Here is a 22,500-nt window from a genome sequence, read left to right as displayed (position 1 = left end):
TAATCAAGAAAATAATCCTCATATTAATTGATAATCATTGTTAGTTACTAACCCAAACCTCAGCTCTAAGAATCAGGATCTGGTTTATTACCAAGTTGGTTTTCAACACACGAGGAGTTTGTTCTGGTTCATATCAATGAACGAGTGCTGCAGGTCAGATATCCTGAATATAAATATAAAAACAACAAAAAGATCAAATATTTACAATAAAAATGTGTAAGCTTCAGTTTTCTTCCATTTGTTTGGCTTGTTATTGTTTCATCATCTATCTGTGACTGTACATCTGCAGTGTGTAGGAGAAGCACATTGCACACGCTCAGTTAGCCCCTCCCCCGACCAGGAAGACACTTCAGCAGCTGCTGCACCATGTTTTTCTAAAACTAGTATTTTTGTCAAACTGTCCTGAGCTTTTTATGAATCGATTAAAACTTTATTGGATGTATCATGATCATCAAAAAATGCAACATGTAAAACAATGCATATTTTCAGAATAATGTGCTTATTGAGACAAAAAGAAAAAGTTAATGAATGAAATTTAATGTATTTTTTAATGTTGAACCGCCCTCAGGGTTGGGGTCAGTTGCAACATCTGAATTCTCCCGGTCCAATAAATACTGTAATGATCTGCCGTATGCGATCATCTGTAAAAGCTGTGGATCTTTATCAGGCAGATGGAAGTTTCATGTAAGTTCGGTTGGTCTCTGAGTGTTCGAACTGTCCTCTGATAGACATGACCTGTTGTGATGTGCACGTGGACATTGTTGTATTAACAGACACAAGTCTGAACCTGTGCTTTACAGATCTGCTGAACACCTCTTCAAAATCATCGTATTTTCTATGGGTTTTTAGCAGTGACGTAGGAAAAATAAAAAAATCCCTTCAATCAGAAATATTTACCACTAAATGACAAGGACTCACTCTAGTGACGAGGCCGTCCTGTGTTTTCCCGCCTCAGTGATGTAGATGAAGCACAAACAGCCTCAAGTCCACAATCACAGCTACAATGCTAACTGCTAGATAGCTAGCTAGCTAACTCTGCTGCGGTCGCTAGCATCACCGCTCTCTCTCTCTCTCTCTCTCTCTCTCTCTCTCTCTCTGCACACGACCTACATACTGATCTATTCCTGAAACAATATTGTGTCTCTAACTGACAGCAGATCTCTCACACAGGATAAATCAGCGTCATTAGCTCGTTTAGCTGCTGCGTCCTAATGTAGTTTCAACACACGTCTGCGCGTGTGCATGATGGTGCAATATCGTAACTGCTATTGAACTGCACATTTTCGTTATCGCTGCCCACCAGCCAAAGATCCCAAGATTCTCCTCATGCACACACCTCCAAAAAAAGGTCTGCTGTCCTCGCCGCTTGACGAGCTCCAGCCTTCGTCAACGGGACTCGGTCACACCCGCCAAAAATGACAGGAACAATAGAAACAACGGCTGGAATCAAACTAGCTTTAGACACACAAGAGGGCGGGAAACGACATGATGAATGACACAGAGAGCCGGAAGCTGTTCTGAGATCAGATCACTTCAGTATCGATCTAACTGATGTCTGCTTATGTTGTTTGTACTGAGGTCACGACCCCGGTTTCTAGATACACTGCTTCGATCCATTACTCAGTTCAACAGCTTTACTGGCACGACGTCTTCCTTGTGATTACCATTATCCAACAGAATTCAATTATCAAAGAATGAAAGACAAAAATGTCAATAACAATATGAATATAATAAAATACACATTTTATCATTAATAGAATAAATTGATAATGAAATAAAGAAAAGGAAAAAAAGGAATAAAATGATATACATATACACATAAATACAAACATATACTGCAAATAAAATCATACATAACCATATACATATATAAGTAGTGTAGTAGTAAAAGCACTTATCAATAAAGGAGACGGCGGTGGATAAATTTATTTGGTTTCTATATTTCTATTTTTCTATAATTATGTGATATTATTCTAAAATAAATTTAATTGAATACACTGCTTGTTTCCTCACAGGACGAGCTGCTCCTGTTGTCAAGAGTGACAGACACCTTTAATCTACAGGAGCTCAGAGGGATCAAACCACAACTCTCATTTTCACTGAGACTAGTGTTGAGACGGGATGATGTCCGTCAACACGCTGACACTCAGACTCATGGGAACTGTAGGTATTATTACGTTATTACATCAGTACTCAGGGGTCATGGGTCAGACCACACCTGACTTTAAACTCCACCTTCATCCACAGACTGTGAAAACTGCACTTCTTGCGCTGCTCGTGCGTAGGAATACGGTAGTTCAGTGGTTGAAAAATGTAGTGCCAAAGGAAAGAGCTGTTTCCACAGGAAGATAAAGATGAAAATGATAGGTGTTTTCTGGTGGCCCCGCCCACAGCAGCTCATCACTCTGACACTGCAGGTGCTGCCGCTCGGATCTCCTGACCGGGACAATCTACTGCAGGTAACTTACCGACTGTGACAACCTCACACACCCCCCGTCAAATAACCACAACTGGCCCATTAATTAACCAACCACAACTTGTCTGCATGTTATTTTGTGTTGAAGATAAAACTGTTGTCAGTGAGTTTCTAACATGTTGATGTGTGTGTGTTTGTGTGTTTGATTATTCAAATCCACATCCTGAAGAGACCTGATGCAGAGAGGAAGTATTTAAATCAACAACATCACACACACTGAAGCTCTCTCTCTCTCTCTCCTGACACACACACACACACACACACACACACACACACACACACACACACACACACACAGTGCGTCACTGTTGTTGTCCTGTGGGACGACTGCATGTTCAAGGTTAGCAGTAATTAATTCAGCGTTGCCCTGTGCTGTGTTCTCTCTGCCTCTGTTCATTCATCTCTGCCTCCTTCTGGCCCCTCGGCTGCACTACAATTAATAGCTGTGCACCGCGCTACAACATTGCTTTTAATAGCCTGAGCTGCTGCTTACAAGTCTGCTTTCCAATTAAGAGTGTGGAATTAACCACAAATGTCACAGGAGCGCTCGACATAAAACACAGTGGAAACAGGGAGTGACAGAGTCTGCGTCTCGACCAATCAGCTTCTTCTCAGCAGAGGGCTGAAGCAGAGTGCTGCACTGCTGCAGCAAACCACACAGAGCTGCAGGAGTGTGTGTTACAGTGTGTAACATGTGGTCCTCTGTGAGGACTCACCACACCAACCGTGCTGCTCCACCTCCCTCCTCCACCCAGCAGCAGCCCAGTGCACTGCTCTGTTCCCAGCCTCCATCCCAGTACAGACAGCCTCGGACCAGCTGAGCCTGACAGCTCTGTCTTCGTCTAAATTCTAAAGCAGTGGTGGGCAATTGGCGGCCTGCGGGCCAACACTGGCCCACCAGCAATAATATCTGGCCCCCCAGATTATTTTGATAATATGATTTTTTTAAATAAATAATAAATAAATCTCCATCTGAGCAGCCAGTGACCCGCAGAATCACTTCCTCTTAACTGTTTTGCCTAGAAAATAAAAGCGCGAAAGTCCATTTTTTTTGTTTTTTTCGGAAGGGTGGGTGGAGCTTACAAACATCCGAATCACAACTTCCTGTCAGGACTTTCAGAATAAAATCAGAGCAGAAACAGAATGCCGATGATGATCAAGATCATGGATTGCGATTCTACCCATTAAGATTACCATGTGATCTTTTTACCAGGACCCCCCCCAGAACAAAACATAACTATGATGTCATACTGAGCTGCTGACAGACGACCTCGTTTCCTGGCACAGGTAGAGCTTTACCTGAGGACACAGTGGTGCTGCAGTAGAATCCACGAATGAATGTCTTCACTACATCAACATGTTGGAGACATGTCTTCATCCTGTCCACTGAGAACAGGCCTTGACCCTGACCTTGACCTTGACCCTGACCCTGACCCTGACCCTGACCCTGACCCTGACCCGGAGCTGAACCTGCTGCAGCTGCAAGGAGGTGTGAGGCCGACGGGCTTCTGGGGAAGAGCCTTTCAACAAACCAGACGAAGAGAGTCTCAGGCTTAATTGGGAATTAGGAGGAGATTAATTAAGACAGTGATTAGCATTCGCATTAATCCAAGGGAGTGGATTCACAAGGCTCTCACTGTCTTTTATTGCTGCCTACTCCACAGCCTGCGTACCCTCAACACACCCGACTACAGCACTGACTGACTGTGTGTGTGTGTGTGTGTGTGTGTGTGTGCATTGAGAATGCATACACCATTAGAATCATCTTGGTAATCAGCCTTTAATTAAGTCTAAACGAGTTAGTCCATGCAGTGTTGTACCAGCCACACACAGTGTTAACTCACAGCTGTGCATGTTTAATGTACATGACTGTTCACGCACATGTATCTGTGTGTGTGTGTGTGTGTGTGTAGATGACTCTCCTCCTCCTCTGCAGTAACAGACTCTCTCTCTCTCTCTGACCGACATCACTACAACATTCAAAACACTTTATCAGTTTAAAGTTAGAGAAGAACGAAGTCAGTTCGACCCCCCCCACCCCCCCCAACAACCGTCTGTTCTGGAGCTTTCAGCAGAAAAGAGGAGACAGAGGAGACAAAGTGATGTGTGTGAGCTCTGTTTGAAGTCATTCAGCTGCAGAGACACACACACAGACTGAGATGATCCCACAGCAAACACACCTACAGGTGTACACACCTGGACAGTACAAGAGAAGAAGAATGAACATCCTCTGAACAGAGAGTCAGCCTCAGACAGAAGGTGTGGTCAAGAGAGAAACACACAGCTGCTCTCAGCTTCACGACTGAGTCCACACTAACACCTGAGAACACACACATACCTGAGCAATACTACACTGAGCATGTGCGAGCCGCTGTAAACAGGAAGTAGATTGTCTCCTCTGCAGTTGTAGCATTAAAACAGAGAACGTAAGTGAACAACAGCTGCAAAGACAACAAGGTCAGTAACACTGTCATTCATCATCATGTTGTATTCACCACTGGTAGTCCAGGCTGATGACAGCCAATCAGGAGAGACCCTGGCTGTGACCTCATCGTTTACAAACAACCCCAGAGTTTCAAAATAAAACACAACCCCAGAGTTTTCAGAGTAAAACACAACCCCAGAGTTTTCAGAATAAAACCCAACCCCAGAGTTTTAAGAATAAAACACAACCCCAGAGTTTTCAGAATAAAACACAACCCCAGAGTTTTCAGAATAAAACACAACCCCAGAGTTTTCAGAGTAAAACACAACCCCAGAGTTTTCAGAATAAAACACAACCCCAGAGTTTTCAAAATAAAACAGGTGCAGCAGACCTGTCTCAGTTTGGGTGGAGACTCTGGAGTCGAGTGGACGGAGGAGGAAACATAGAAGAAGACTTAAAGCTAAGATGTGGGTGGAGCCTGACGCTCCACTCCTCATCACCACCAGTGAAGCGCCCACTCACATGGCGATCCACTTCCTGCCGGGGTTTCAGTCTGTTCCTCTCAGGAGTCTCTCCTGATTGACATGTAGTTTATATATCTGACTCTACGGACCCTCAGTGGCAGGACGTCTCTCTCTCCGTGCTCTCTGCACTGCTGCACTGTCCTCATACTGTCTCTGCTGTGATGCTCTACTTCTTCACTGTGTGGTGGTGAAGTACTGAAAGTCATTCAGGACAAACAGAGGGATGAGTCTCTCTCTCCTCCACAGTCAGCTCTTTCTATCTGCTGCCTCATTCATCATTCAGCAGAGGCCGGAGGAGAGAGGGAGGGAGAGGGTGAGGAGAGAGGGAGGGAGAGGGTGAGGAGAGAGGGAGGGAGAGGGAGAGGGTGAGGAGAGAGGGAGGGAGAGGGTGAGGAGAGAGGTTGAGGAGAGAGGGAGGAGAGAGACAGGGGGACAACAGGAAAAGTGAGAGCTGCTGCTCCAGCATTAAACTTGAACAAACAGAGCAGGACCTGCATCAGGACCTGCATCAGGACCTGCAGGACCTGCATCAGGACCTGCATCAGGACCTGCATCAGGACCTGCATCAGGTCCTGCATCAGGACCTGCATCAGGACCTGCATCAGGTCCTGCATCAGGACCTGCATCAGGACCTGCAGCAGGACCTGCATCAGGACCTGCATCAGGACCTGCATCAGGACCTGCATCAGGACCTGCATCAGGACCTGCATCAGGACCTGCATCAGGACCTGCATCAGTAAAACAGCCTCATCCTTCACTGGTATTTGGAAAAGGTAATTTAGGAATCAGGAGAGACTGAAGGGGAGGGGGGGCTACGGGCGTGAGGGGTCAGAGGTCAGACTGTGACGAGGCCATTAGTGGGAGACGAGCAGCAGGAAGCCTTTATCACACTCCTGTTAAGCCGTCCTCTCTCAGGGTTATAATGAGTCCTTCAGCTGCGAGCACAGATTAACACCTGAGAGCCCACAGGTAAAAGCCTCATTAGCTGCTAGCATCACAGATATGAAGAGCTGTGGCACAGTGAGGGGGGGCACAGCAGGGGAGTGAAGGAAAGGTCAGCACATGAATAAGAGAAGACTTCTTCCTCCCATCATGCTTTGCAACAATGTGGGGATCCTTCAGAAGTGGAGAGGGCACTGAGGAGAAGGGCATGCTGGGTAATGAAGCTGATGAAAATGAGGGTGGTTCTGCTTTCATTCGTTTTCTTCAACACTCAGACTGTAAACACAACAAACTACTTCCTGTGTCACTACTCACACTGACCTTTCAACATAAGAGCGTGTCCCTCTTCTCTATAAGGACTCACAGTGAGGAGGCTGAAGCTTGTTTGTTTGTTTGTTTGTTTGTTTGTTTGGTCTTTAGACCAGGTAAAAACATGTAATAAAAGTCTCATGTTACATGTTATTAACTCTCTTCCCTCAGCCTGTCATGTTCATGTGTGTGAGAACAGAAGAGCTGCTCTTAATAAAAGAGTGACACTGTGAAACTGCGTCAGTTGAATGAATTCTTCCAGCTGCTGATTCAACATTTAAACTCAGAAACACCTCCACTGAACTGCGACCACCATCTTGGCTACGGAGCAGAAGGGGCGGGGCCACCAACATGTTATTTTAAATGTAAAAACGGCAGCACAGGAAGGAGGTGACATCATCAGCGCCATGTCACATGACACAGGAAAGTAAAACGTTCAATCAATCAAGACAAGTGGGCGACAATCGCAGTCACATGATGTGATGTCATTTCCTTTGAAGCACAAGAGTTTAAGACGACGCTACGCTGTCAGAATTTATACACTACACCAGTGAGTATTACATGTGAGTACACAGAGTACTACATGTGAGTACACAGAATACTACATGTGAGTGTGACTGAAGGGTCTGATCTGAGACAGTTGTTGGTCTTCAGATCTCAGTCCAAGAACAAGCTGCTTTCAGGTCCAACCTGAAGTTAAATTTCCTTTTTATTTATTTATGAAAAATCATCTGGTTTTATATTATTTTTGTTTTTGTCTGTTAATTTAAACCATAAACAGGAAGTAAAGAAAGAGCAGAAGAAGAAGAGGAGGAAGTCAAATCAGAGACACATTCTACCCTTATTTAACAATTATTACCTCTACACACACACACACACACACACACACACACACACACACACACACACACACACACACACACACACACACACACACACATACACACACATTTTAATTCTCCTTCACCTGACCTCAATTTCCACTTTGTGAAGGTAACCGGCCTGATTGGTGGCTGCCACGTTAATTACCTGTTGCCACGGTGATTTGTAGAGGGGGGTGATTAAAGGACTGAGCAGTGAAATAAAAATGTCAGCCTTTTTTATCCAGACGTTAATGATACAAGTGATGATTTAAAGAAAGACACAACAGGGTGAATCATTCAGGTGAGCAGAGGGACGAGCAGGTGAACACATCAAACGACACAGAGGAAGAAACAGGAAGTGAAAGGGACGGTTCAGCCATTACTAGAAGCTGTTATCATCATTTAGAAACATGTTGTTTGACAGTTCCACCACCCTGCACTGTGAAAATACAGTACAATAAATAATGTGTTCCTGCTGACTGTGGAGAGGAGCTGCAGCCGGAGGGACGATCACCTGATGGGTCACGTGACATGACGGTAACACATGAACTGACAGGTCTCTGTAGGACTCTCACTTTATCATGATTTAAAGACAAGCCTGCATCTCTGACCTGCTCCCATTAGGACTGATTATAATTCACTGTCTCCATGTTTACCTCCATGTTTACCTGTTGTTGTCACAGCTTCATTATAATAAACATGACTCCTGCACTAATTCAACACAGTCTCATCACATTCCCTGCTCTGCTGCTCTCACCTGCTCACAGACTCCAGTCACATCCACAACTGTGAACACTTCCTGCTCTTTCACATTAAAAGCCCTGGAGTCGCTCAAAAGGCACAACCCCTCCCTTTACTGGGAGACTTTTAATTTGAAAGAAGCTGGTTAATAGATGATCATAAATAACAGTGACAGCCTACAGTAACCTGGAGCGTGTTCTGTTGTTGGAGAACTAGACTCGTCTCCTCTCTGACAACTGCTGGACTGCCTCCGCCTGCACCTGATCCCACCCTGTAACTCCACCTGACTGCAGCACTGACACCCTCCACTGCCCCCACGTCTGTCTAATCAGCTCCCTCCAGGGCTTGTTTACACTGTGTGTGCCCTGTTGGCAGGTTGTGATTCCTAATTGGTGTTTTCCAACAACACAACCAGGTTCACAGACACACAAACAAACAGGAGGGGGGAGGGAGGCTCAGCTGACTGGGATAGAGTCAAACTCTCAAATACAAAGGTAAAAGAGCAGAGAGTGGATGTGATGAATGTGATGAATGATGAATGTGATGAATAAGATGGATGATGAATGTGATGAATGTGATGGATGATGGATGTGATGGATGATGAATGTGATGAATGATGAATGTGATGGATGATGGATGTGATGGATGTGATGAATGTGATGGATGATGGATGTGATGAATGTGATGGATGTGATGAATGATGAATGTGATGGATGATGAATGTGATGAATGTGATGAATGTGATGAATGTGATGGATGATGAATGTGATGAATGTGATGAATGTGATGGATGATGAATGTGATGGATGATGGATGTGATGAATGTGATGAATGTGATGAATGTGATGGATGATGAATGTGATGAATGTGATGAATGTGATGGATGATGAATGTGATGGATGATGAATGTGATGGATGTGATGGATGATGAATGTGATGGATGATGAATGTGATGGATGTGATGGATGATGAATGTGATGGATGATGAATGTGATGGATGATGAATGTGATGGATGATGAATGTGATGAATGTGATGAATGTGATGAATGTGATGGATGATGAATGTGATGAATGTGATGAATGTGATGAATGTGATGGATGATGAATGTGATGAATGTGATGAATGTGATGGATGATGAATGTGATGGATGATGGATGTGATGAATGTGATGAATGTGATGAATGTGATGGATGATGAATGTGATGGATGTGATGAATGTGATGAATGTGATGAATGTGATGGATGATGAATGTGATGAATGTGATGAATGTGATGGATGATGAATGTGATGAATGTGATGAATGTGATGGATGATGAATGTGATGGATGATGGATGTGATGAATGTGATGAATGTGATGAATGTGATGGATGATGATGAATGTGATGAATGTGATGGATGATGATGTGATGAATGTGATGAATGATGAATGTGATGGATGTGATGAATGTGATGGTGATGGATGTGATGGATGATGAATGTGATGAATGTGATGGATGTGATGAATGTGATGAATGTGATGAATGTGATGGATGATGAATGTGATGGATGTGATGAATGTGATGAATGTGATGGATGATGAATGTGATGAATGTGATGAATGTGATGAATGTGATGGATGTGATGGATGTGATGGATGTGATGGATGTGATGAATGATGAATGTGATGGATGATGAATGTGATGGATGATGAATGTGATGAATGTGATGAATGTGATGGATGATGAATGTGATGAATGTGATGGATGATGAATGTGATGGATGATGAATGTGATGAATGTGATGAATGATGAATGTGATGGATGTGATGGATGATGAATGTGATGGATGTGATGAATGTGATGAATGTGATGAATGTGATGGATGATGAATGTGATGGATGATGAATGTGATGAATGTGATGAATGTGATGGATGATGAATGTGATGGATGATGAATGTGATGGATGATGAATGTGATGAATGATGGATGTGATGGATGATGAATGTGATGAATGTGATGGATGTGATGGATGATGAATGTGATGGATGATGAATGTGATGGATGATGGATGTGATGAATGATGAATGTGATGGATGATGGATGTGATGAATGTGATGGATGATGAATGTGATGAATGTGATGGATGATGAATGTGATGGATGATGGATGTGATGAATGTGATGGATGATGAATGTGATGGATGATGGATGTGATGAATGTGATGGATGATGAATGTGATGGATGATGGATGTGATGAATGTGATGAATGATGAATGTGATGGATGATGAATGTGATGAATGTGATGAATGTGATGAATGTGATGAATGTGATGAATGTGATGAATGTGATGAATGTGATGGATGATGAATGTGATGGATGATGAATGTGATGAATGTGATGAATGTGATGGATGATGAATGTGATGGATGATGAATGTGATGGATGATGAATGTGATGAATGATGGATGTGATGGATGATGAATGTGATGAATGTGATGGATGTGATGGATGATGAATGTGATGGATGATGAATGTGATGGATGATGAATGTGATGAATGATGGATGTGATGGATGATGAATGTGATGAATGTGATGGATGATGAATGTGATGAATGTGATGGATGATGAATGTGATGGATGATGGATGTGATGAATGTGATGGATGATGAATGTGATGGATGATGGATGTGATGAATGTGATGGATGATGAATGTGATGGATGATGGATGTGATGAATGTGATGAATGATGAATGTGATGGATGATGGATGTGATGAATGTGATGGATGATGAATGTGATGGATGATGGATGTGATGAATGTGATGGATGATGAATGTGATGGATGATGGATGTGATGAATGTGATGGATGATGAATGTGATGGATGATGAATGTGATGAATGTGATGGATGATGAATGTGATGGATGATGAATGTGATGAATGTGATGTGTGTTGTTGTCATCGTGTTGTTGTTGTTGTGTTGCTGTGTTATAGTTATTGTGTTGTTGTTTTTGTGTTGTTGTGGTTGTCATTGTGTTGTTGTGTTGCTGTGTTATTGTGTTGTTATTGTGTTGTTGTGGTTGTTGATGTGTTACTGTGTTATTGTGTTGATGTGGTTGTCATTGTGTTGTTGTGTTGCTGTGTTGTTGTTGTCATCGTGTTGTTGTGTTGTTGTGGTTGTTGTCATTGTGTTGTTGTGTTGCTGTGTTGTTGTGGTTGTTGTCATTGTGTTGTTGTTGTGTTGTTCTGCTTCCAGCCACTGAACTACAAGCTTCATTAGATCTTACACATAATGAGTTTACATGTCCAGACAGAACAAAAGGCTCATCAAGTTTATTTAATTATGTAACAACAAACTGGGACACACACACACACACACACACACACACACACACACACACACACACACACACACACACACACACAAGTTTGAGTTTGTCTCAAGTTCACCAATACACAACACCTGAAGGAACACAATAGTACTGTGTGTGTGCGCGTGTGTGTGTGTGTGTATATATATATATATGTGTGTGTGTGTGTGTATATATGTCTGTGTGTGTGTGTGTGTGTGTGTGTGTGTGTTGGCTGGCCCTGCAGTGAGGGCAGCCACAGGCTATCATTACCAGTGTTTTTTTCCTCAGTGCAGGAAATCTAGCCTACATTCTGCAGAGTGAGTGTGTGTGTGTGTGTGTGTGTGTGTGTGTGTGTGTGTGTGTGTGTGTGTGTCCTCCACAGGGCCAACCCACAAACAGGCCTCAGCAGTAACAGGCTTGAAGCCACTTCCTGGTTAAATGTTAATTATTAGTAAGTCTTGATGTAGAAATCAAACACACTTTCTCTGATGGAGTCAATGGATCAGTGTTCTGGTCTGACCCAGACTGGTTAGTAGATACCAGTACCCACTGGGATCAGGTCCAGACTGGTGACTGGATCATGACAGGATGGTGGATGGACTGAATTTGAATCAGGAAGTTTGAACGTTTGAATTCTTTGTATCAATGATATTTTAAAGATAATAACAGCTGATCAATCACAGCTTCTGTTTTTTTTTTACTTGGAAGGAATCAGATTTAATGTGAATGAACTCTGACATAAAATATTAAAATCTAAATACAGGTTTAGTCAATAACAAGATCCAAACATCAATAATTCATGATCACTACCCAATGAGTTTTCATACATCATAGGTCATTAATAAATGATGATGTGTATTATACTTTACTATAAGGCTCCTGTTACCACCTGCTCGCCTTTTATTTGCAGCAAACAAGCGAGAGCACATTTCCCCCATTCTAACCTCTCTCCATTGGCTACCTGTGCGCTTCAGGATCAATTTCAAAATCCTTCTGTTTGTTGCGGCTCGCAAACTCTGGAACGAGATGCCTTTACAAGTTAAGCCTCTTCTTCTTAAAACGCACTTTTTCTTCAGCTTTTGAGGTGAGAGAACAACTGTTGTTGTTTTTACACGTGTTTTATGGCCTTTTTTTTTTTTTTAAGTATATTTTTTGGACTTTTTATGCCTTTATTTATAGCACAGTAGAGAGAGACAGGAAATGGGGAGGCAGAGAGAGGGGGAATGACATGCAGTAAAGGGCCGTGCGGGATTCAAACCGGGGGCCGACTGCAGTGAGGGCTGTAGCCTCTCAACCCACCGCGCCACTCGACGCCCCATCTTTTTGTACTTTTAATCTTATTATTACAGCACTTTGGTCAACATTGTTGTTTTTAAAAAGTGCTTCATAAATACAAATGAACGATACTGAGAGTCGGCCATCTTTGTGTACCGAGTGGTTTCAACCAGAAATGAACAGACAACAATCAGCTGAGATTCCAAACAAGTCAATGAGAATATTAAGATTTATATTAAGATATAAAGTTATCAGGAAGTGAGAAGAGTTCAATGTCTTCAACCATACAGTCTATAATGTCTTTCTATAATGTAAACTGTATAATGTCTTTCTATAATGTAAGCTCTATAATGTAAGCTCTATAATGTCTTTCTATAATGTAAGCTCTATAATGTAAGCTCTATAATGTAAACTCTATAACAGACACTGTTTAATCGCAGCACAGAGATCATCAGGTCAGTACTTGATGTTTAAATTTACTAATGGGAATTTCTGTGTATGTGTGTGTGTGTGTGTGTGTGTGTGTGTGTGTGCGTGTGTGTGTGTGTGTGTGTTTTCTCTGTGTTAACTCCTGGCTGCACATTCACTGCTCTCTACAATGCTGGTTTTGTTTGGGGACAAAGCTGCCCCCCCCCCGCCTGTTACAGATTAATCACTGTAGAACTGGGAGCCATGAATTCTCCTTCACCTCCTCATCTCTCTCTTTTCTTTCTCTCCCTCCCAGAACTCTGTCGTTCCCAGGGAGAAGTGACAGTGTGATGAAGAGGAAACCTGATGTGAGGAGTGGACAGGACGACGTGGGGAGGTTCAGTGTGTGTGTGTGTGTGTGTGTGTGTGTGTGTGTGAATGTGTGTGTGTGTGTGTGTGTGTGAAGCAGACACAGACCTCTGTATTCACAGCAGCTTCTGACAAACAACAACAAGAGGCTACGACTTCCTCTCTCCTGCATTAAGCCACCCACCGCCTCATTATTTCAGGCTGAGAAACATCAGAGAGAGAAACTCCTACACTCACACTCATGGTAAACACACACTTTAACATCAAACAGAGAGAGGCTTTAATTCAACAGTTCTGAAACATCCTGCTCCTCCATGTCGTCACATGGATTTACAGTGTCCCTGTAAGTGGGTCAGATCATCTCAGACCTTCACACTGCTTCTGATCTGACACTTAGCTCTCCTCAGAGATGGAGGGGTCACACCACCTCAGATCAACACAGATAAGACTGAGCGGAGGGCTGCTCCATCAACGCAAAAATCAGAATAATAATTATTTTTGAGCGATATTGAGATCAGGATCATTTAACATGATTACTCACTGGCTTTGGAAACACCAGCATTTATTGAAAACAACCAGAACAGTAACACATTTAAAAAAAAACAGATTTCAAAACAAAAAGCACTGTGTCTGTAGTTTTCTTGGTTATGCTCAGCCACAGGTGTTGAATCAGAGAAGAAGCTGTGACTGTTAGAATATAATAACAGAGCTCTCCTCTGTCTGTCAGGGTGAACTCTGACTTTCAGTCTCTGGAACAGTTTTACACAAAAGACACTGAACACTCAGCAACATGGAAACCACGTCAACACAATCTACTGCCATTCACCACAACAGGCTGCAGCAACTGCTATCTCTGTAGAGCTGCAGCTAGCTGCAGTGTGCAGCTATTAGCTGTTAGCAGCAGGTAGAGGCTGTTAGCGACAGTCTGCAGCAGTTTGCAGCTGTTAGCAGTTAGCTGCAGTTAGCAGCAGGTAGCAGCTGTTAGCAGTTAGCTGCAGTTAGGTGCAATTAGCAGCTGTTAGCAGTTAGCTGCAGTTAGCAGCAGGTAGCAGCTGTTAGCAGTTAGCTGCAATTAGGTGCAGTTAGCAGCAGGTAGCAGCTGTTAGCAGTTAGCAGCAGGTAGCAGCTGTAAGCAGGTGCTGCAGTTAGGTGCACTTAGCAGCAGGTAGCAGCTGTTAGCAGGTGTTAGCAGTTAGCAGCAGGTAGCAGCAGTTAGCAGCTGTTAGCAGTTAGCTGCAGTTAGTGGCAGGTAGCAGCTGTTAGCAGTTAGCTGCAGTTAGCAGCAGGTAGCAGCTGTTAGCAGGTGTTAGCAGTTGTTAGCAGTTAGCTGCAGTTAGCAGCAGGTAGCAGCTGTTAGCAGGTGTTAGCAGTTAGCTGCAGTTAGTGCAGGTAGCAGCAGGTAGCAGCTGATAGCAGTTAGCTGCAGTTAACTGCAGTGTAGTGGACTGTGTTATATATACAGGTGTGTTGTTTCGACCTGTTCTGAGTGTAAACGGAGAAGGTAAATGGACTGCACTTACACAGAGCTGTTCTCGTGTTATCACCCACTCACTCGCTCCAGCATACAGCCCATCCACTCAACAGGGGAGGATTATATTCATCTTACTGTCATGTTCTTTATATACTAAAATCTAACGTCTATAATGCATTTATGTTGTCTTCAATACACTGTTAACTACAGACCAGTTACAGCCTGAGGGGCTGATCCTGGTTCAGCAGAACCAGCTGATAACCTGGACACTGTGAGGTCAGCTCTCACTAATCACCTCGATGCTCAGCCAATGACTGATCCAAACATTTTATTTATTTAAACCATCATGTGTTAATTTGAAGATGAATCAGAAGGACTTCCTGTAGCATATATCAGAGGTCCACAGCCTCAGTATCATCAAAATAAATGATTAGACTTATAAAACATAACATTAACCTTTAGAGGAAAAGAGCAGATGCTGTTTCACACAGGAAATCAGTAGAGAGGCTCGGCTGACGGAGCCCAGGCAGGTGGAGGTGTTACAACATACAGACAGGAGTATGATATCAGACTGATGACTATGTGATCCACTTTGTGCTCCCTCCATGCACAGAAAACAACAACATGCCGTGCTGCTAATGTCATGAATATTTCTGCACCCGGCCCTTTTATTCACACTATTATGCATGAATCCTCATTTGACACCAGTTGATAAGAAATCAGGTTTTCTGGGTGAAAAGATCTGAAGATAAAATGATTCAGCCTCCACCAGACAGCGAGACATAATGTTTTACATTATACCATCTCCACACCGTATTTTCTCTAAGGCAGTGTCCCAACCTTTTATAACTCATGGCCCACTTGAAAATCTCAAAAATGTTGACAGCCCACATCCAACGCTGCAACAATAACACATTCTCAGAGCACTTTTTATTTTAATTCTAACAATCGAACATTCAGGACTGAACTGAAATCAGGAGATGCTCAATTTTACTTTTCTGTTTGACGGAGGAGAGATCATTTGTTGATTCACCATCTGTCTCTGATTCTTTCCCTTTAACTCTTCTTGTTGCTGTTCAGTTGTTACCATGTATGTGAAATGATATCGCAGGATCAGACTGAGATAGTAAACAAGAGTACAATGTGGTGCAGTGACGACAACAACATACAAGTTCCTAGCATTGGCTTATGGGCCTTCAATGAAAGGAGTCTCTGTCTTCATCTGTTAAACAGCAGGTCCTCCACCTTTTAAACTCCACCTCTGGTCTTGGTGACCTCCAGTAAAAAGCCTCTATAGCAACAGAACTAAGACAAGACCTTAAAGTCCAAGTCAAACATCTTTGAGCCAAAGACCCAAGACAAAGGTTCACTACATAATAGATCGGACCAGTGTGACACTGTCACTGGCCCGTGCTGTCCTCCACTCTCTTTAACTGATTAAAAGCACATGACAGGACAAACACTCACCTGTATCTTCGTCGATGGCGAACCGTCCCAGACCGCTCCCGTCACGAATGGAGTACTGGATTTCTCCGTCTCTGCCAGAGTCATCGTCGTTCGCGGTGACCTGCAGGAGGGTAGTTCCAATCCGGGCATTCTCTTTAACTAATCCAGTCAGGGCAAAGTGGGAGAAGTAGGGGGCGTAGAGGTTCTCGTTCACATCCACCACCTCCACCTCCACGAACGTGACGGAGAGGAGAGAGACGGGCCGTCCTTTGTCTTTGGCCTTCACTGTAAGGTTGTAGAACTGCTGGGTCTCGTAGTCCAGCTCTTTGGTGAGCCGGATCGCCCCGCTGGCCCGGTCTACCTCGAACCATCCGTTGTAGTCATTGGCTAGAGAGTACCTGACCTGGCCCCCCAACCCCAGATCTGGATCCTGGGTTTCTAGCCAAGCCACCACTGTTCCAACAGGGAGATCCTCAAGAGCCCTGGCTTTGTACACACTGGGGATAAAGAGCGGGGGACAGTCGTTCACGTCCTCCAGGATGATTTTCAACGTGGCCACAGAAAACCTCTGGCTCCCTCTCTCTGCTCTGTCCCGGGCCTCGATCTTCAGGTTGAAGGTAGAAACAAACTCCCGGTCCAGCTGACCAGCAACATACACAATCCCGTTGGTGGAGTTGATGCTGAACTGGGTGGTGCTGGTCAGAACAGAGTACACTACTTCCCCATTAGATCCCAGATCTTTGTCCGTGGCCTCCACCTGGATCAAATCTGTACCTATGGCGGTGTTCTCAGGTATAACGATTCTGTAGCCTCCTTCCTGTAGAAACTGTGGAGCGTTATCATTAGCGTCTTCAACGTAGACCGTCAGCAGACGCCAGGCGGTTTTCTGAGGCAGGCCGAGGTCGTAGATGGTCAGGTTGAGGAGGTAGCGGTCTCTCTTCTCTCGGTCCATCGGCAGGAAGACACTGATGAGGCCGCTCTCCATGTCAATGGTGAAACAACTGTCAGTGTTTCCGTCTGAAATGGAGTACAGGATCTGACCGTTGAAGCCGGTGTCGCCGTCGTAGGCGTTGACCTTGAACACACTGGAGCCGACCTTCAGGTCCTCCCTCACAGCGATGTCTGTGGGGAACGCTTTGTCGAACTGGGGCGTCTGCCGATTGACGGAGAAGAGGTCGATGAAACCTTCTTCTATTTTGGGCTTGGTGCTGGCTTTGGACTTCTTAAGTAACTTCTCAGCTAACTTTTGGGCCACCCGGGTCTCTTTACAGTTGAAACCTCTGGGAGGAGACTTCCCATGAACCACTGAGATGTTCACGAACATAGGGTCGGAAAAGTTCTCGCCATCTGTGGCGGTTATTTTCAGACTAAAGACGCCGTTCTTTGGACTGGCTGTGGCGAGGGAATGTTGCAGTGCAAGGACACCTGAATCTGGGTTGAGATCAAAGTACCCCCATTCGTTCCCTGAAATGATCTTATATTTCACCAGCTCTAACTCGTCGATATCGATCGCTGACATGGTGGTGATCGCCTCGTCCACTGGGAAATCTCTGGAGATGACCCCCTGACACGCCACCTTCTCAAACAGCGGCTGGTTATCATTCACATTCTCCAGGTGGATGGTCACGTTGACCTCGCTCTCTCGTCGGTAAGGTGACCCCCAGTCAGACGCTCGGACGACAAACACGAAGCTCTCGGGTGAGGACTCGAAGTCCAGCTCTTTAGTGGTGCTGATCATCCCGGAGAACTGGTTAATCCTGAAGGGCAGCGGCTGCAGGCTGGAGATGCTGTAGGTGATGTACCCGTTCTCTCCTTCATCCTCGTCCACCGCAGACACCGTCAACACGCTGGTCCCCACCGGGACACTTTCATTCACAAAGAACTCATAGGAGGCCTGAGCGAAGGTTGGCGTGTTGTCGTTGGCGTCCTCGATGGTCACCCGCACTTTAACCTTGAGCTCGCTGTCTATCTCCAACACCTCCAGGTTGAAGACGTCCTGGGTCACCTGGGTGAACCAGCGGGTGGTGGAGATGACGCCCGTCAGCGTGTTCATTTGGAAAAACGCTGAATCAGCTGAAGGTGCCAGGATGTACTCTGCGTCGTCAGGCTCCGGGGAGATTTTAACGGCCTCTACTATCGTACCTGGGGGGGAAATCTCATTCAGACTCACTTCATACAGCTCCTGCACAAACTTAGCCTCCCTTGTCTGCCGCCGCCTCACCGTGACGTGGACCACCTTGACAGCAGAGAACTTCTGTGGTGTTCCCCGGTCTTTGGCCTGCAGAGTGAGGTTACAGCCGTAAGGAAAGGTCTCCCAGTTCACCGACTCAGAGGCCTTGATGGAAAACTCGCCCTCCTCAGATCTCTCTACGAAGAACTGCTCCGAGGGGTCTCCGCCTACAATGACCACCGACTCTATCTCTCCATTTAAACCCTCGTCTAGGTCCTCCACAGTGACCATGGCGTACACAGGGTTTTTATCGAGCCACGAGGGGATGTGAGTGACCACATTCATGACGGGGGCGTGCTCATTCACACGCTCTACATGGACAAAAAGCTTGGCCGTGCTGCTGACACCGTTATTCCCGTACAGCTTCATGCCACGGTCTACCGCCAGGATTTCTAGGTCGTAGCGGTTCTGCTCATCGACATTCAGCTTCCCGCTCAGAGACACCACTCCACTGGTGGGATGGACAGCAAACAGCTCCATCTTCTCCTTGAAGAAATAGTAAAACTCCCCATTGGAGCCGATGTCTGCATCAGTGGCGGTAACTTGTGCTATGCTAGTCCTGAGAGGTGTGCTCTCTGCTATGGTGACGGAGTACGTGGTGGGGGAGAACAAAGGTCGGAGGTCGTTCATATCCAACACCTGGATGCTGACTTTAGTCCAGGTCTCAAGGAGGGCTTCCCCCTTGACTGAAGCTTTCACTGTTAACACATAATTATCCTGGATCTCTCGGTTCAAGATGGCGGCATTTCCACCTTTAGTCCTGATGCGTAAGAAGCAGAAATCCCCGAGCACGTACTCCTCTGCCTTGAAGAGCCCCTCATCGTCACCCGACGTGATCCTGTAGCGGATCTCCCAGGAGCGCTGGGCCAGGTGGATCCCCATCTTAACTTTACTGTTGGCGTAGGTGCGCGCCGCTGAGTTCTCATAAACGGTGGCGTGGTAGACGGCCTGAGTGAAGCCGAAGTGAGGTCCATCCTGAGGCGCCCCCGCCATGTTCAGGCTGCAGCAGGGCGGGGGCTTGAGGAGCAGCAGCAGCAGGGCCAGGCCGAGGAGAGGGGCTCGCACGCCTGCCCACCGGCCCATATTCACATCCATCCCATCATCACTCGCTCCTGAAACAGAGAAACAGAAATGGAGGGAAAGGTTAGCCACAGGGGGGAGGGGTTTACAGCAACAGAAGGCGAGCCACATATACACGACTTGACCCTTCACCTCCAGGCCTGACGGGCTGCTAATTACCCATCGGACCACTGAGATTGATTGGAAGTGGGGGGGGGGGGGGTATCCACAGTTACTGGGCAACCAAAATGAAGGCTGACATCATCACTGTGTGGTCTCTGGACACTGACAGTCAATTGCAAGTTTGTGAAAAACCAGCGGCGGTTTGAGGAGGAACAAAATAATTGTACGGCTCGGAGGAGGAGTGTAGCAACACCAAAACAAACAGTGAAGAAAATAACTGCCCGGGACCAAATGATGGGCTGCTGCACCGTGACCCTGTCATAACCCTCCTCCTCAAACACAGGACACTGCAGCCCGAGTCTGAAACCATGTAATATCTGCAAGATCAGATACGGCTGTGAAACTGAGAGGAGAAGAAAAAACACACGCAGCCACAAATATGTGCCACTCTGGGCTCCTGATCCCGGAACAGCCATGTTGTGGCCGGAGCAGCGCCACGGCGGTCTGCGTTCTGATGAGTCGGCACTTTCCACAAGGGATGGAGAGATGGGGCGGGAAAACACAGACTGTGTCCGAGCGCACTGATAATAACACACTGCTAAATCCACACACACACACAGACACACACACACACACACACTCCTGTAAGAGTACAAGATTTTTTTTCTTCTGACTGAGAAAAAACATTTTGTCTTCTCTGACCAGAAACAAAGAAACTGAGTTTAAATACAAAGAAAATCACTTCAGTCTCCGTCTGACCTTAAACTGTCGTCTCAGTGTCACCTTCAGTGTGTGTGTGTGTGCGCGTGTGCGTGTGCGCGTGTGTGTGTGCGTGTGCGTGTGTGTGTGCGTGTGTGTGCGTGTGTGTGTGTGTGTGCGTGCGTGTGTCTGTGTGTGTGCGTGTGTGCGTGTGCGTGTGTGTGTGTGTGTGTGTGTGTGTGTGTGTGCGTGTGTGTGCGTGTGTGTGTGTGTGTGTGTGTGTGCGTGTGTGTGTGTGTGTGTGTGTGTGTGTGTGCGTATGTGTGTGTGTCTGTGTGTGTGCGTGTGTGTGTGTGTGCCTGTGTGTGTGTGTGCGTGTGTGTGTGTGTGTGTGCGTGGGGGGTTTGGAGGACTTTCCTGCTGGAAGTGTCTCAGTCAGCTTTACCGGGTCAGTACTTCTCTCTCTTGAAGAGCTGCTGTCAGCAGGAGGCTCAGTAATGATTCCTCCACACTGTATTAACCCTTCACTGTCTGCTCTGTACAGACTCACTGAGGGACACACTGGATGTGTGGTGTGTGTGCGGCGGCGGCGGCGCACACACAACAGTGATGCTTGTTGTGAATGTGACACGTTCATGTCACGCGTGTCCGCAGCTTCACAACATGTTTCAACACCACCAACAAGGAAGTGAGTTTGGTGACATCATCAAGGTGTTGATCATGGACTGGTCTGATTGGTTCAACTTTGATCATTTTTGATCAAATTTGTGGAAAAGTTGTGGTGATTGGACAGAAATGCAAGGAGCACAGAATTCACAGGGATTGGTTGAATTTGTGTTAGATATTGTGATATCACAACTTTCTGGAGGGAGTGATTATCTGATGTGGGGTTGTGTCAGGTCGTCATTTACAGTCAGTGTGTTTCTTGCAGTAGATCCAGTTTCCAGGAGCAACAGGAATACTGGTACACTAGCAGAGTGATGAGCTGCTGTGGGCAAAAAACACCACTTTCCCTTGGCACTACATTTTCTCAACCGCTGAACTACCGTATTCCTACGCACAAGCACCTACAGCGTGCACTGTATCACTCTCCAGCCGCAGGTCAGCTGACAGAATCAGAAAGAGCTGAACTTCACTTTCTTTTAACGGGAAGATAAAGATGAAAATCTTCAACATGAAGCTTCATTTCAACAGATGTTGGATTGTTTCAGTGGGCGTCTTTAAAAGTGTCTAAACCAGGTGTTTTCTGCTGGCCCCGCCCACAGCGGTGATGTCATCACTCTGCTAGTGTACCGGTCCTCCTGCTGCTCTAAACTGAGTCTACTGCAGGAAACACTCTGACTGAACAACCCCACGTCCAATAACCACAACTATCACTTTAATGGAACGAACACACTGCTGCGTCTCACGCCTCGCAGCTGCGTCACATGATCTGGAGATTCAGTGTAAAACAGCAGAACCAGACTGATGATGTCATAATGACATCATACCAGCAACATCACATTAAGTGACTCAGTCCACTGTAGTTGTAGCAGCTGCATGTGGAGACAGAGACATTTAGAGACGTTTACTAAAATAAATAAATGAATTAATAATGAAGAGAAATGAGCATTCAGTAAGTGTAAACTCTGAGGAGGCAGAGCTGCAGCAGAGTGTTATGGCTCCGCCTCTACAGTCTAACCTGTGAATATTGATGCTACTCATCACCAGCGTGCGACTGGTGCTTTACTTCCTCTATTACATGAGTAATTTAAAACTGTGGAAAACCTGCAGAGTCTTAAGAGACGCTCCGTGAACATTTT

At 45.3% G+C, this 22,500-nt stretch overlaps 1 protein-coding gene across 4 annotated transcripts in view; it reads right to left on the bottom strand.

The window, feature by feature from the left end:
- The window catches only part of fat3a (FAT atypical cadherin 3a), a 136,091-nt gene that overhangs the window by 65,323 nt on the left and 48,268 nt on the right, over positions 1 to 22,500 (bottom strand). For all 4 annotated transcript variants that reach the window (XM_056373704.1, XM_056373702.1, XM_056373701.1 and 1 more), the window contains one exon: positions 16,609 to 19,929. In XM_056373704.1, the coding sequence (XP_056229679.1) occupies positions 16,609 to 19,912 (3,304 nt within the window). In that variant the 5' untranslated portion in view covers positions 19,913 to 19,929. The remainder of the gene's footprint in view (positions 1 to 16,608; positions 19,930 to 22,500) is intronic.

The sequence above is a fragment of the Seriola aureovittata genome, chromosome 4 (genome assembly GCF_021018895.1).
Source record: "Seriola aureovittata isolate HTS-2021-v1 ecotype China chromosome 4, ASM2101889v1, whole genome shotgun sequence".
In the NCBI taxonomy this organism is placed as follows: domain Eukaryota; kingdom Metazoa; phylum Chordata; class Actinopteri; order Carangiformes; family Carangidae; genus Seriola; species Seriola aureovittata.
This window is presented reverse-complemented; position numbering and strand designations above follow the sequence as displayed.